This window comes from Spermophilus citellus (assembly GCF_964194105.1).
Source record: "Spermophilus citellus genome assembly, chromosome: 14".
NCBI lineage: Eukaryota > Metazoa > Chordata > Mammalia > Rodentia > Sciuridae > Spermophilus > Spermophilus citellus.
This window is the reverse complement of record NC_138194.1, coordinates 104,782,999-104,798,396: the sequence shown is the minus strand read 5'-3', so window position 1 is coordinate 104,798,396 and position 15,398 is coordinate 104,782,999. Positions and strand designations below refer to the sequence as shown.

The window sequence follows — 15,398 nt, the reverse complement described above, 5'->3', positions numbered from 1 at the left end:
CTCCGGGGTCGCCCCACCCTGCACCCGCCTGGCTCCTCCCGGCTCTGTGACGGTGGCAGTAGCTTGCGGCGCCGCTGGCAGGCAGCGCCCGCCATCCCGGAGCCTTGCGGCCAGGGCGCTCGCCGGCACCGCAGCCTCCCCAGTGCGTGCGCGCCTGGGCCCGCCAGGTCCTGGGGAGCGCTGGGAGCCTGGGTCGGGAGCCCCGCGGCGGGCCTCCTCCCCCCCCCCCCCCGCAATGACTGCGGGAACCACGCTGGAGGGGTGGCAGTCAGCAGGCCGCCAGGGAAGCGCTCCGTCGGGCGGGCAGAGAAGGAGCCGGGAGCGTCCTGCACCCTGAAGGAGTTGCAGGGGAGGGGGCGCAGAGGCGGGAGTGACACCTGGACACGGGAGGGCCAAAGCACAAAGGCTGTGGCTGCGAGAGAGGACTCCACGGTGGGACGCGCGACCTAGCACGGGAATGATGGGCGCACGAGGGTGGTTCCGGCTTCAGGAGACCCTAGATGGGCTGCAGGCCGGGACACGGGTGTGAGAGAAGCGGGAGTCTCGACTCCTAGGTTCTTGGAGGGTTCTGGAAGGACAGGGCTGGCTGGAGTAGGCGCTGGATGGAGCAGGATTAGCTGGAGACCGGGAATTCGGGCAGTTAGGTTTAAGACGCAGCTCGGTGCAGGAGTTCCTGCCTAACCTGGGCAGGCCTTGGGTTTGACCCCCAGCACCACAAAACACAGGACACGTTTAAGGTGCTAGTTAGACATCCCAGTGGAAATCTTTGAAAGACATGACTTTGGAGGGACCCAAATTCTGACTGGTACTCAGAGCCAGATTCCCAAACTGTGTAGAGACTAGCTTTTTAGAAAACTTGAAATCTGGGCCCCGTGGTGCACACCTGTAATCCCCACTGGCTGGGGAGGCTGAGGCAGGAGGATGGCAAGTTCAAAGTCAGTTTAAGCAACTAAAAAGGGCTGGGGATGGCCCAGTGGTTAAGTGTCCCTGGGTTCCATACCTGGGACCCAAAAGAAAGAAAGAAAGAAACTTGAAGTCTGTTGCAGAGAAATAATTCAATAAAATATAGCAAAAATAAATTGCTAGGAAAAAATTTAAAAACACAGACATACAAAAGTAAATCACACACACACACACACACACACACACACACATATATATGTGTGTATTTTTTTTACTAGATTGAACAGTGGTAAAAGTCACCCTGTGCTCCAACTGTAAGAGTTTTTAACTTCCTCTACATTTCTCCCTTGGTTCATTGTAGACCTATCACAAACTCTTACTAGGATGTGCTGGAAACCACTGAGGAGCAACCAGCGTGGCAGGAGGCAAGCCAGGGCATGTATGGCCGCTGGTGGCCAGGTGCGGTCATGTCTGTGAGATTCCACATGTGCCTCCTGGAGCGGAAGCTGCAGGACTGACCTCCTGAAGCATTGCAGAGGGTGGGCAGGGCAGGGTGCTCCCACCCTGCGCACAGGAGTACAGAAGGCTGCAACTGCTTTGGGAAGCAATTAGGCACTTTCTGGAAAATTTGAACATAAGTCAGACATGGTGTCTCTGTAATCTCAGACACTCTGAGGCTGAGGCAGGAGGATGGCAAGTTCAAGCCCAGCCTGAGCAACTTAGCCAGACCCTGTCTCAAAATTTTAAAAAAGAAGGACTGGGTGTAGCTCAGTGGTAGAGTAAAAATAATAGCAACAGGGGCTGGAGTTGTAGCTCAGGGGTAGAACACTTGCCTCGCATGTGTGAGACACCACACAAAAAATAAATACATATTTTTATCTTAAATAAAACAAATGCACATAAAGAAATCTAGCCAAAGGCAGAGATCATGAACTTATTTTCAAAAATTAAAATCCAAGAATATACTTTATACAAATTATATATTGCATGAATTATGCACACAGATACATAATTCAATTATATGTTGCAACTAAAAATATTTTTTTAATTTTTTTTTTTAGTTTTAGGTGGACACAATATTTTTATTTTTATGTGGTGCTGAGGATCGAACCCAATGCCCCATGCAAACCAGGTGAGTGCGCTATCACTTGAGCCACATCCCCAGCCTAAAAATATTTTTTAATGGGGATGGGGATGTGGCTCAAGCGGTAGCACGCTCGCCTGGCATGCATGCGGCCCGGGTTCGATCCTCAGCACCACATACAAAGAAAGATGTTGTGTCCTCAGAGAACTAGAAAAAAAAATCAAAAAACTCTCTCTCTCTCTCTCTCTCTCTCTCTCTCTCTCTCTCTCTCTCAAATAAAAAATAAAAAATAAAAATATTTTTAAAAAAGAAATAATAATATAGTGTGAAAGCCATAACTTGTAGAATTAAAATGTATGATTCCAGTAGCACCAAATACAAAGGGAGAAATGGAACTATACATTTTTTGAAATATTATTTTAGTTGTAAATGGACACAATATCTTTACTTATTTATTTTTATGTGGTGCTGAGGATCAAACCTGTTCGAGGCAAGGCTCTACCACTGAGCTGTAGCCCCAGCCCAAGGAACCACACATTTTTATTATTATAAAATAATACACTATTATATATAGTATGGCTCTTAAATTATATGTGAAGCATTATGATATTATTTGAAGATAGACTAGGTTAAAGAGATCTTCATCTTAAATAAAACAAATATACATAAAGAGATATAGTTACCAAGACGATAGTCTAGAAAATTAAAAAGTACTCACTTGATCAAAAAGAAGGAAGAAAAATAAGGAAAAGGAACAAGGAATGGAGGAACCAACAGAAAACATAGCAAAATGTTGGACTTAGCCCTAACCGTATCAATAATCACACAGATAAATGGTCTAAATACTCCAGTTAGAAGGCAGAGATCATGACCTTATTTTCAAAAATTAAAATCAAAGAATATACTTTATACAAATTATATATGATGAATCATGACACAGACACATGATTCAATTATAAACTGTACATATATAATTATACAAGAAATGCATTTAAACCATAAAGACATGAAGTTAGAAGGATGAGAAAGATATGTCACACACGCACTAATGATCAGAGAGCCTTGTTATGACAGTAGCAGAGTGGACTCCAGGCCTGGAGGAGTCCAGGGACAAGAAGAGGTCACCATGAAAAGCACCACCCACAGCAGGGCCCACCATCCTGAGGTGGTGCACCTGCCAACAACACCTCCAGATCCCTAAAGCCAATGTCCCAGGAAAGGGAAATGGTCAGACCCACAGCTCCACTTGGTGACTTAACCTCCCTCTTTTAATACATCAAACAGGGAAGCAGAAAGTGAGGATCTAATAATCCTGCGCGACACTCTCACCCCATGTCGTGTTCTTCAGGACTAAAACACTCAGGGTCACTCCAGGGGAACTGGGCTGCACGAAATGACCACACAAGAGACAGATACCTTTTTCTTTGGGTCCTGTGACGGCTCCTCTGACCTTAGGGGTCCATGGAAAAAGAGAGCCAGCACAAGCTGACCCTTTTATTATTCAAATGAGGCCAGGGGTCAGGTGTCAGGGGGTTGATTCCAGCTTCCTGATGTCTTCTGTCAGCAGGTCTACTGACATCTAGGAAGGCCACGCCCAAAGGGGTAGGATTACAAAGGAACAGGTGAGCGTACCTCTATCCATGGGGTTACACGCCTATGTCTGAAGACACGTCCTCAAACTTCCTGGACCGGGGCAATGTCCAGGTCACTACCAGTCAGAGCCTCTCCACTCCAGGATGGAGAATGTGAATCATTCAGAGTGGCCTCCCACAACCCAACTTGACCTGACATTCACAGGTTCTCAGAAACAGCAGATAAGTGGTGCCTGCCTGTAATCCCAGTGGCTCGGGAGGCTGAGGCAGGAGGATCACAAGTTCAAAGCCAGCCTCAGCAATTTAGTGAGGCCCTAAGCAATTCATCAAGACCCTGTCTCTAAGTAAAATACAAAAAAGAGGGGGCAGAAGTTGTGGCTCAGTGGTAGAGCACTAGCCTAGCATGTGTGAGGCACTGGGTTCAATTCTCAGCACTGTGTATAAATAAATAAAATAAAGGTTCATCAACATCTTTAAAAATTTTTTAAAGGACTGGGGATGTGGCACAGTGGGTAAGTGCCCCTAGGTTCAATCCCCGGGACACCCCCCCCCCAAAAAAAAAGAAAGAAAGAAAATAAACAGCAGATATACACATTCTTTTTACCTGTGGATGAAACATTTGCCAGATAAACCATATTTTATTTACATTTGTGTTGTAAAACAAAACTCAGTAAATCTAAAATAGTTGAGATCATCCCACAGAATTTGATTTGAAATTAATAACGGGGGTGGGGGATGTAGCTCAGTGGATGTGTGAGGCCCTGCTTTCCACCCCAACACTGCAAAAGCAAATACACAAATAAATAGCAGAAAGACATTTAGAAAATTGCTGAGGATTTAGGGCTTAAGCAACAGACTTCTAAAAAAAATGGTTCAAAAGAAAATTAGAGGCTGAGGCGAGAAGATTAAGTGAGGTCCTAAGCAGCTTAGTGAGACCCCGTCTCAAAACTTAATGAAAGGGCTGGGGTGTGGCTCAGTGGTAAAGCACCTGGGCTCTATCTGCAGGAACTGTTCTGAACTGTAAGGTCCTGGAGACCTGTCGGGTGAGAATGTGTAGAATGCCCAACCGGCAGAGGGAAGTGTGAAGCTCTAAATGCTTATAGAAGCACAGATAAGAGGTTTCTGTTTCTACCACCGGAAGCTACAAGAAAAAAATCAAACCCCAAGGAGGTAAAAAGGAGAAAATATAAAGATCAGAGTGGAAATATGAAACCAAAAGTCAACAAGGAAAAAAGAAAACCAACAAAACTAAGAGCTGGGTCTTTGAATAAGTCAAATGCAGCTGAAAGGGGGGCCCAACCCTAAACAGGAAAAGGGAGGCTTTTCACCGCCAGCCTGACCTCTGAGATGGACAAGTGGGCGGGACCCCAAACATGATCAATATCAATATGAATGTAGGTTTACGGAGAGGAGAATCCAGGGCACAGAGGGGAAAGGAGGGAGGACTGTGGGACAGAGCTGGGATGGGCAGTGGCCCCAGCTGCAGGGGGCTCAGAAGCCTTAGTAAACGTGACCAAGAGCAGTTGGAAGCCTGGCGTGGCCGCTGAAGGAGGAGTCTGAGGCCAGCCTGGGCCACGACATCCCGGCCCGGCCTTCACTCCTCCTGTGTGGAGGACAGCCTGACCCTGCCATGCAGCTCTGGGGACAAAGCGCTCAGTAAGCAGGGTCACACCAACCTCAGTGAGTTCTCAGCAAAAAGCGATTCTTCAGGGTGAACCTCAGTGGACTTGAGAGTCAAATGGGTTTTACAAGGCAAAATTAAGTCATTTCCAGCTTTTTTCTGTTTTTCACTTTACTGAAATTTTATTTACTTACTTTGGTGCTGGGTATCAAACCTGGGGACACTTTACCTCTGAGCTACATCCCCTGCCTGCTTGTTTGCTTGTTTGTTTATTTATTTATGGTAATAGAATTGAACGGGGGGGGGGGGTATTTAACCACTGAGCTGCATCCCTAGCCCTTTTAAATTCTACTTATTTATATTTTTATTTTTATTCAGGGTCTCATTTAGTTGCTCAGTGCCTGTCTAAATTGCTAAGGCTGGCTTTGAATTTGTGATCCTCCTGCCTCAGCCTCCTGAATTGCTGGGATTATGGGCATGTGCCACGGCACCCAGCTTATTCATTTATTGTCTACATTGAGACGGGGCCTCGATGAGTTGCTGAGGGTCTTGGCAAGTTGCTCAACTGGACTGCAGCCGGTGATCCTCCTGTGAGCTCCTGAGATGGTAGGCCAGGCGCGACTTCTCCGCGGGTGTTGGCTGTTTTGCGAGTGTGTGCTTCTTCCCATCTCACCCTGGGCTGCAGGTCTGCTGTTCACAGCTGTTTGTCTCACTCAGTTATGGGTTCTCTCTTGGGGACTATTTCCACCAAGTCCCACTTTCCCCCATCTAAGTATCCTTGCAGACAAAACTTCAGGACGAGGATTTTCCTTCCCATCCCCTGTTACTCACGATCACGGGTAGCTCTAGCCTTCAGCTTTACTGTGGGCGCAGCGTCTACCTGTACTTTGTGTTTGATTTTTAGCCATGTGCAGAGCAGTCATGGTGGTTTGGGAAAGCCCAGGCAGAGACCCTGAGTCAGTGGGTGCTGGGCCTAGGGGTCACATTCCCAGGGGGAACAGTATAGCAGGGGCCCACGGCCATCTCTATTGCCGCCTCCCTGCGACCCAGAATTCCATACTCACAGGGCCCCCACCTCCCGGCCGGCCGTCAGCCACGGGCACTGGCCCCACCCTGCAGTGTGCAGCCCAGCCCCAGCCCCACGGTGTGGGCTGCCTCCCTTCCTGACCCCAAGGGACAGTGGAGTAGTGCCCCGCCCCGCCCCTCGCCTAGCTCATCTGATGCACAGCCTCCTTATGCCAGTGGGGTGGACCTGCTGGGCACCTGTAGTACCAAGTTCCAAAGGGGCCAGAGCCTCTCTGCTGCTCCCAGTGTGAGTTTCACTCTCAGGTGCCCCAGGTACTGGCCACCCTGGTTCTTCTGCCACTTGGCTTGACCTGGAAATGAGAACGGGCACCCATCATGACTGCCCTTTGGGGTGGGTGTCTCTCAGCCGCCTGTGGAACTTAGGGTGGCATCACCCTCAGGCTCGTGCCATGCTCTGAACCCTGGAAATTCTCTTGTCACTCAACCCTCACAAAAGAGGTGGTGAGCACCTGGGAGACCCCCAGGCAGCTAACCTAGAACACTCCCATGCCCCAGACGCCTGGCTCTGATAACTAAGAGCCAGGCCTGAAGGCCCACAGCAGGCCCCTGGCACCAGGAGACCCCGGCCCTCATATCCATGAACTCACTAGGGGTTCCCCGGGCTCAGGCCAGTTTTTGTGTCTGGGAAGCAGGTGGCAGCCTGGCCCTGGCCTTCTCTGGACAGGAGAGGGCAGAGTGCTTCTCTAGGGCAGCCATGGCCTGGGCCTGCACCTTCCCCTGAAGCTCACTGTGGGTTCTGCACGGATCCCAAGGTACCTGGTCAGGGAAAGGAGGGCCTTGTCTCCCTCAGAAGGGTGCACAGGCTGGCAGGGACGAGGGAAGGAGGCTGGGGCTCAGGGCACAGAAGACCGCCAGGTGCTGTGCCCCCGGGCTTGACCCTGCTGGAGATGCGGGCAGACGGGCTCCGCTGGACTCCACTGACTTTCCTGCCCCTCTTGCCCTTTGCCATGGTCGTCACCATCAGATTCATGCTTCTGATAAGGGACAAGGCATCACCTGAACCCTCTTCCAACCCTGCAGATGGCGTTGTCCTCGGCAAGTGGAAGGGCTGTCGGCATTAGCTTGTGCTGGCCTCAGCTGTCCTTGACCCTTGGCCCAGGGCACAGGAGAGTACTCTCCCCAAGAGTGGGAAAAGCAGGAAGGGTCAAAAGGCCCAAGGCCAGCCCCAGTGCTTCCGGGGGGCCTTGGTCAGGTCACTCCATGCCTCAGTGTCTGCATTTATGAAATGGGAGAGAGACTACTGGGAGCGCTCCGACCTGAGAGGCAGGCAGCCAACGCTGCTGGCTGCTCCAGGAGTGGTACGCTCACTGCAAGTCTTAGGGGATGAGAGGGTATGGTGGCTTAACTGGGAGGTCACCCCCAAGCTCACACGTGAGACAGTGCAAGCCTTTTAAGAGGTGGAATGGTTGGATTGTGAGAGTTGCCATCCCCTGAAGTGGACTGACTGGCTGGTGACTGCAGGCAGGTGAGGCTTGACTGGAGCAGGCAGGCCACTGGGGTGTCCTGGGGGTTTTGTCCTGGAGAGTGGAGCGCTCTCTGCTTCCTGATGGCCATGTCCTGAGCTGCCTGCCTTTGCCATGTCCTTCACCATGATGTTTGGCCTCCCTTTGGGCCCAGAGCAGTGGAGTCCTCTGACCATGAACTGGACCTCCAAACCCATGAGCCAAAATAAACTTTGCCTCTTCTAAGTTGATCTCTCAGGTATTTTGGTCACAGTGACAAAAAGCTAAAGCAGTAGGGAAGCACTTTCAGGAAGATTGGACAGAGGGTCAGGGAGGGAGGGCGGCCTCTGGCAGAGCTGGGGCTTCCTGAGCAGTATTCTAGGGGCAGACCCAAAGTGATGCGGCCTCAGAGTCAGGTGCCAGCAGAGGAAGGGCTTGGGGGACCGGTTCCTGTGGCCCTGTGAGCAGCAGGGCCTCCTCCTGGGTACTTCCAGCCCTGCCTTGGGCCCAGGGAGTCCCAGACTGTCCCTGGCCTGAGTCTGAGAGAGGCGCAGCTTAGGGCCCAGGAGCAGGGGACAAAGACCAGCACCCCGTCCACAGTGGGAAGGTGGAAGGACCTCAAGGATAGAGGAAATGCCACAATTAACCCTGCTTTGAATCTGGGAGCTTCGACCATGAGTTCTGTGGCTCACGGTGGCGCATCGGTGGGACATGGGAGACCCCAGACAGCCATCCTCCCAGGCTGACAGAAGCCTCCGGGCTCCTGGGAGGCACCGCAGCCCGCCTCCGGGCCACATACCCTCCATTTCTCCAGGAGAAACCGCACAGGCCTGGAGGCCAGCGGCGTGGCAGGCCAAGCGCAAGGCCACCTCCTGCATGTGGACACTGCGAGTCAGAAGCAAAGCCCAGCAGTCAGCAGTTAGCGGCCTGGACATCCGGAGGCGTGGAAGCTAAGACACCGGCCAGGATGGGCAGAGGCCGAGAGGGAATGCGTGGGTTGGGGCGCTGGGCCTGGCCAGGAGGTGGGCGGACAGAGCTGGGGGTCCGGAAGGGCACCGCGTTTCTTTAGCGTCCAGGCTGCGGGCCAGGGGCGCCGGGGCTTCTCGCACCGTTTTGTGGGGGTTGCAGAATTGAGAAGGGAAAAACGGAGGACAGAGAACATGCTCGCCAGACATCTCCCAGAGGAGGCTCCTGAGCTCTATCAGGACAGATCACGGCGAAACCTGGTGATTGAAATTTTAAGGAACCCATCCCGCTCCTGGCAACCCTAGTTAGAAGGCCTGGGTCCTCTGCCCTGCAGACGTATGCAGGCATGGGACACACAGGAGGGACCCTAAGCTGCAGATGGCTGCACCAGCTCGGGCAGGCGGCCTCGCCTCCTGCAGCCGGTTTTCCCATCTGTGGAGCCCCAAGCCGGCGAGGTGGAGAGCGCCAGAGAGAACCCTGGTCATAAATGAGGACCCAGGACCCGGGGAGGGACAAAGAAGCCCGCTGTGGGGCCAGACCAGCTCCTCCAGATCTCCCCCCACGTTCCCTAGTAACCAGCCTCTCCTTTTGCATTCAAAGCCCACCTGTAGTCCTAAGGAATCAGGAGCCTGAGGCAAGAGGATGGCAAGTTGGAAACCAGCCTCAGTGACTTAGGGAGACCCTCAGCAATTCAGCTACACCCTGTCTCAAAAAATAAAAAGGGCTGGGGATGAAGCTCAGTGGTAAAGCACCCCTGGCTTCAATCCTCAGTACTGCAAAATTAATGATGATAATAAAATAAATAAAATAAGAACCCATCTTAAGGTCAATTTCAGGTGCTGCTAGGAGTTTATGAGTCAATGTTGCTTTAAAATCTTAAGAGGCTGAGGCAAGAAGATCCCAACTTTGAGGCCAGCCTCAACAACTAACAAGGCCCTCAAAAAAAAAAATGCTGGGAATGTACCTTAGTGGAAAAGTGCCTCTGGGTTCAATCCCCAGAACAACAGAGAGATTCTGGGGGCTGGGCTGCAGCTCAGCGGTAAAGCACTTGCCTAGCATGTGCCAGGACCTGGATTCAGTCCCCTGCACTGAAAACAACACCAAACCTGCATTTTCTTGCAGTTTGTGTCATACATTTCTTTTTTTTTTTTTTAGAGAGAGAGTGAGAGAGGAGAGAGAGAGAGAGAATTTTTAATATTTATTTTTTAGTTCTCGGCAGACACAACATCTTTGTTGGTATGTGGTGCTGAGGATCGAACCCGGGCTGCACGCATGCCAGGCGAGCGCGATACCGCTTGAGCCACATCCCCAGCCCCTGTCACACATTTCTTAACAAGGAGAAAAATGCTTCAATTGTCTCATGATTTTAAGATGCTATCGCCATCTGTCCCCGCTGGCGACCCAATGTTGGGTTCACAAATCTGACTATTCCAATAACTCAAGAAAACGACAAAGAAAGCATGAAACTACACAGAAATCCTCTTTCAATATTCTGTAGACGGCTCTGCAAACTTGGAAAGAGAGCCAGCCACGGGAATTCTTTATTCTTATATGGGGAACACACAAGAGAAGGTTCCATGGAACATTCTATCCCCAAAAGGGCAAAGGGTAGGGTTACAAAGGAACAGGTGAGTGTGGCTCACCCCTGCGGGTGTCATACTCCTGGAGCCTCGCCTTGCTATGGACCTGGGACAACGCCCAAGTCATAAAATGTAGTGGTTGGTCAGAGCCTCCTGCTTCAGGACTGGTTCCCTGCCACATCTTTCCAGCGACATGGCTAACTTGAGCAAGCCCAGTGATGTGAATCATCAAGCTTTTAAAACCAACTTGAGCCATCAACACAAACCTTCACTCAAGTGTGACTTCACTAGACCCTGATGCTCCTAAAGCTGAATTTTGAGGATCTTCAAATCCGCCCATCCCCAGACAATGTGGACAAACCTGGGCAGACATTCCACTGTATGATGACAGGACACAAGTGTGGAGGTAGGACTTGCCAAAGGCTGTCCAGCACACTCCTGCCAGGCTTCTAACTGGATGGGAAGCTGGGTCCTTGCGACTGCCCAGGGCTCCTGCAGGCACAGAAGGCCCCTCTCCTTTTCTAGTTAGGAGGTCTTTCCAGAGTCAGTGGATACCTGACCCCCAGTGTATCCCTTATCCCCTCCAGGAAGGGAAGTGGATGAATTGGGCAGGTGCCCTGCCCGTGGCTTTAGGAATCCAAGAGAGAAGCAGATGGCCCACTGGACAGGGGACAGCATCTGAAGGGACTTCACACCTCCCAGTAGCCCCGCCCCTGGTGGCCTCGGAGACAAGGGTTCCCTGAAAGGAGAAGTGGTGTGCAGAGCCCTTCTGGACAGCAGGGAGGCCTAGCTGAGGAAGAGCCTGCTGAGGCTGGAGGGAGGGAACCCGGAATCAGAGCCCCTGGTATGCAGAGTTGAAGGGCAGTGAGTGCCTGGCAGTGGAGGGTGGGGGCTGCTGCTCAGGTCAGTGGGTTTTTGGGGAAAAAAAAAAGTCCCAGGGCCTGAACTGAACCCTGCCTGTCTCTACTACCTCTACCTCTCCTCCTCGCCTCTACACAGGAGAGAGCCCGCGGGAACGGCAGAGTCCAGGTGTTGCCCTAGCAACGAGGCGGGATGGGGGAGGGTGGCTAAATTCTGTCTCCATAGAGATTGCTGGCTGAATATCAACGGTACCAATGTTGGACACACCCGACACGGACAACCAAGGACCAGAGGGAACCCACGAGTACAGGTTGGCAATGCTGCTCCGACTCCGATTCTGCCTCCCCAGACTTCGTGACCTTAGGAGGCATTCTATCCATGGACCTGGGGCCTAGATTTTTCCGGTTTGGGGAAAGGAAGAAACTGGACTGTGGGGGCGAACACTGCCCTCCTGAGCCCCTGTGCCCCAGGTCCTAACCCATGGCGCCCAAGAAGAAGCGCGTGACGAGCTTAGGGCGCCGACTGGGTGAAGGTGCAGAGCCGCAGCCGTCGGAACGCGCGCAATACCTACAGCGCGAGTACACGTTGCTCTCCGAGCAGCTGGACGCCTGCGAGGGGCGCGTGGACCAGGTGCTACAGGAAAACATCTTCCTGGACCGTGAGGCAGGGCGCTTGCGCGAGGAGAATCGGTTTTACGCCAGTTTTGTAAACACACGCGCGCAGCGCTGTGCCAACGCCGTCCTGCGGCTAGACGAGCAGAACCACGTGGATCTGGGGCAGATCCATTGGGAGCGGTCAGAACTAGCGTCTCTGTACCAGGGGCGCGAGGATGGGGTGCGTGCGCAGCTGCTGGAGATGCAGGCGCGTGCAGCGCAGATGGCGCAGCAGGTGCAGGAGCTGCAGCCTTACAAGGCCAGTACGCGTGCGGTAGCGGACCGGACGGTGGGGGCGGGGGCTGCTGGTCTGGGTGGGCGCGCGTCGAGCTCCTGCGCTGACCTGCGCCCCTGCCACAGGAGCTGCAGCTGGAGCAGCTGGCAAGGATCCGGACGCTGGAGCGCGAGCTGCTGCACATGCGCGTGGAGCACACGAAGCTGCTCCACCGCGTGAAGCGGCGCTTTCTGGAGGAAAAGGCAGCCTGCGAGCGTGAGGCTCGCCAGCGCTTGCAGTCTCTGGCCAGGCGCGCCGAGCGGGAGGCGACGCGCGCGCTCATCACACATACGCAGGCCATCAAAGCAGACAATGGGCGCCTGAGGCAGGAGCTGTTGCGGCTTCTCGGCAGGGCCCAGCTGCTGCACAATATGCGGCACCAGCTGCTTCAGCAGCGTGAGCAGCTGCGTCGTGAGCACGAGGATACGCGAGACCTGGCGCGCGTGCACGGCTGGCTGCGCAGGGGCCCCGACGGCCCGCCGCTCTGGCAGCCTCCTGTCTCTTCCCAAACCACCTCGCGCCCAGAATCAAACGCCGTCACCGCGAGGGGCCGGTCGCGCGGAGCCTCCCGGGCCTCTGTGGTCCGATCGCGCGCTGCCTCCCCAGCCACATCGGTGGACTCGTCACGCGTAGCCTCCCAGCCCCCGTCCAGGTCCTGTGCGCTTTCTCGCGTATCATCGTTGGTCCCTTCGCTAGCCACTTCGAAGGCAGGGTTAGAGGCCTTTTCCCTAACAGTGACGCGCCAGGACTCCCGGGTTCCGTCCTTGACCCCGTCGCGCCCGGGCTCCCGGGTCTCGTCCTTGATCCCGTCGCGTCCCAGTTCCCGGGTCGCATCTCTGACCCTGTCATCAGCGAGCTCCAGGACCTTGTCACTGGCGAGGTCACATGCGGGGTCTCGGATCTCTACGCACTCCTCCTTGCCTGCGGCCTCACAGGACACTCTCCCCTCAGCAAAGTTCAACCCCAAGCTTCCCTCCAGTCGGTTCGGGGACCCCCCTCCTCCCACCTCACAGTCGGAGAATGTGGACGCCGACGCGGCATCCGCAGGCGCCAGGCGAGACTGAACCCACCGGGGGAAAGGACATGGAGGCCACGGGGAGGACGCGCCCTTGCTGCGTGCAGGTATTAATAAACGTGTGACCACACCCCCGCATCTGCCTGGTCCACTGCTCTGGCGTTTCCAGCGGCCACAGGAGCCACTCATGAGTGTCTCTGATTTCCAAGCTACAAGGGAGCTTGATGCCTGCTCCCCACTGTGGGTCCATGGGAAATCAGTGTCCCTCCACTGACAGCGGACCTCGGCCAAGAACCCTCAAGGGTAGAGGACATCAATGACCAGGTGCTCAGGGGAAGCTGAGTAGCGGTGACCTGACTGTAGTGGGAGAGCCTGGGAAAGAGAAAGGGCTTCCTTCTCGTCCCCCCAGGGTTTGGCGACTAACCTATTGAGAGTTTTTCGTTGTTTTTTTTTTCCGATAAAATTTCCAATTTAGAAAAATTTGCAATACCACCAGGAACTCCCACATGCCTCGCATTCAGACACAGCCGCAGGCATTTCGCGGGGTTTCTCTCTCGCGCCGATTCTTTCTGAGCCATCTGGGATTCGGTTAGGGACATCGTGCTCCTTGACCCCTAAATACGAGTGTGTTTTCTGGACCTAAGGACATTCTCCTACGTTACTGCAGAGCAGTGATCAAAAGCAGGAAATTCGCCTGGCGTGTTGGCGCATATGCCTGCAAATAGCGACCGGGAGGCCGAGGCAGCAGGACCTCAAGTTGGAGGCCAGCCTGGGCAAGTTAGGGAGCTCCTGCCTCAATATAAGAATCAAAAGGCCTGGGGATGTAGTTCACTGGTTGAGCAACTCCGGGTTCAGTTCCCGGCACCACACCCTCACCCTGCCCTCCAAAAAAAGGAAAAGCAGGAGATTCGCTAGGGAGAAAACACAATCACCGAAGTCATAGCTCACATTCAGATTTTGCTGTTTGGCCCCAACGGTGTCCTTCCCTAGCTATGCCTTTTCTCCAGGCATCTTGCGGTCATATCGCCCTGTGCCAGGCCAGTTACTAAAATGTCCCTTGCCTGAGGTTCGAATTTGCGATCCTATATCCGGGGCGGTGGAGCCCCGGGAACGCAGCCGCGACCTGGGTTGCAGCGGCCCCCTGGAGGACCCGGTCAGCGAGAGCCGGAGGCTAGAGCGGCCGCTGCGCTTCCGGTCGGGGCGGTGCGCGTTCCGGTGGGCGGCACCTGGGCGCGCCGGTGCCTTCGCCGTTCCCGGGCGGTGCCGGGCGGGCTGTGGCCGCCCCCTGCGCTGTCCCCGCGAGCGGGAGGAAGCCGAGGCCCCGCGTCCCCCGCCGTCGAGGCAGGTGCGTGCTCGGCGAAGACCGATCCTCACCTGAGCGCCGGCGCCGCGGGCGCCGCCGTCCCAGCCGGGGAATGCCCGGCGGCTCTCGGCTGAGGTCCCCGCCGCTGAGGAGGCCGAGGCGCCTCTGCCTGTAAACAGCGACCCGGGAGGCTGGGCGGCACGTTCGAGGCCAGCCTGGGCGACTCAGTGAGACCTGCTCGGCGGCGAGCGTGTGCCTGGCCCCTGCGGGACCTGCTGCATCCCGGGCCGCCCAGTAGAGCGCGGGCAGACGCGGGTCTCGCACGACACGGAGCACACCTGTGTGCGGGACCCGGGCGTCGTGCTTGGGTAAAAGTTCTACCGCTGAGCTACCCCCAGCCCGCCGCTAGACGTTCCTACCAGCACCAGCATCTTGGGTGTTTTTACCAGGGGACTGGAAATCCGGTCCGCAGGACACCGCAGAGATGTCCAGCAGCTTCACCGCCAGGATGTCCTCCAGTCGCCCAATGGGTGAATCCTGGGCCATCCAGACCATGGACTGTTACCAGTGAAAAAGAAATGCGCTGCGTAACAGGAAAGGATGTGGGAAAACATAGGTGCACAGTGTAAGGCAAAGACGAGGATTCCAACTTGGACATAACGGAGAGGGCATAACAGAGGGGGCATAACAGAGAGCGTAGAAAGACCAGTGGTGGTCAGGGAGGTTGAGAGGCCGAGCCCTGACTGTTCCATGTGACACTGTGCAGGTGGTGTCACCCTTAGACCATGACATGGAGAGCAGCCTAGAACTTCAGTTGCAGTTGGTGATGGGTCCTGGCTGCCCACTAGTGTAACAAGTGAACTGCACCCAGGCAAGACACCCTAGTGCTGGGAACTGGGCTTCCTGAGCAGTTTCCCAGTAAACCTAGACTTCTGAAAACATACAGTGTACTACAAGTCGTGAAGTATTTAAGGTAAAAACATTGAATTATTAAGAAGCAAATGCAAATTCTGTAATT

The 15,398-nt window shown here is 54.0% G+C and overlaps 1 protein-coding gene across 1 annotated transcript; it reads left to right on the top strand.

Annotated features, from left to right (window-relative positions):
• Positions 1-11,615: 11,615 nt before the first annotated feature.
• CCDC166 (coiled-coil domain containing 166) lies at positions 11,616-13,126 on the top strand (the record flags this gene model as incomplete). The annotated part of the gene is made up of 2 exons (XM_081266384.1): positions 11,616-12,047; positions 12,149-13,126. The coding sequence occupies 2 exons, from the start codon at positions 11,616-11,618 to the stop codon at positions 13,124-13,126; spliced, it is 1,410 nt and encodes a 469-aa protein (XP_081122510.1).
• Positions 13,127-15,398: the final 2,272 nt, after the last annotated feature.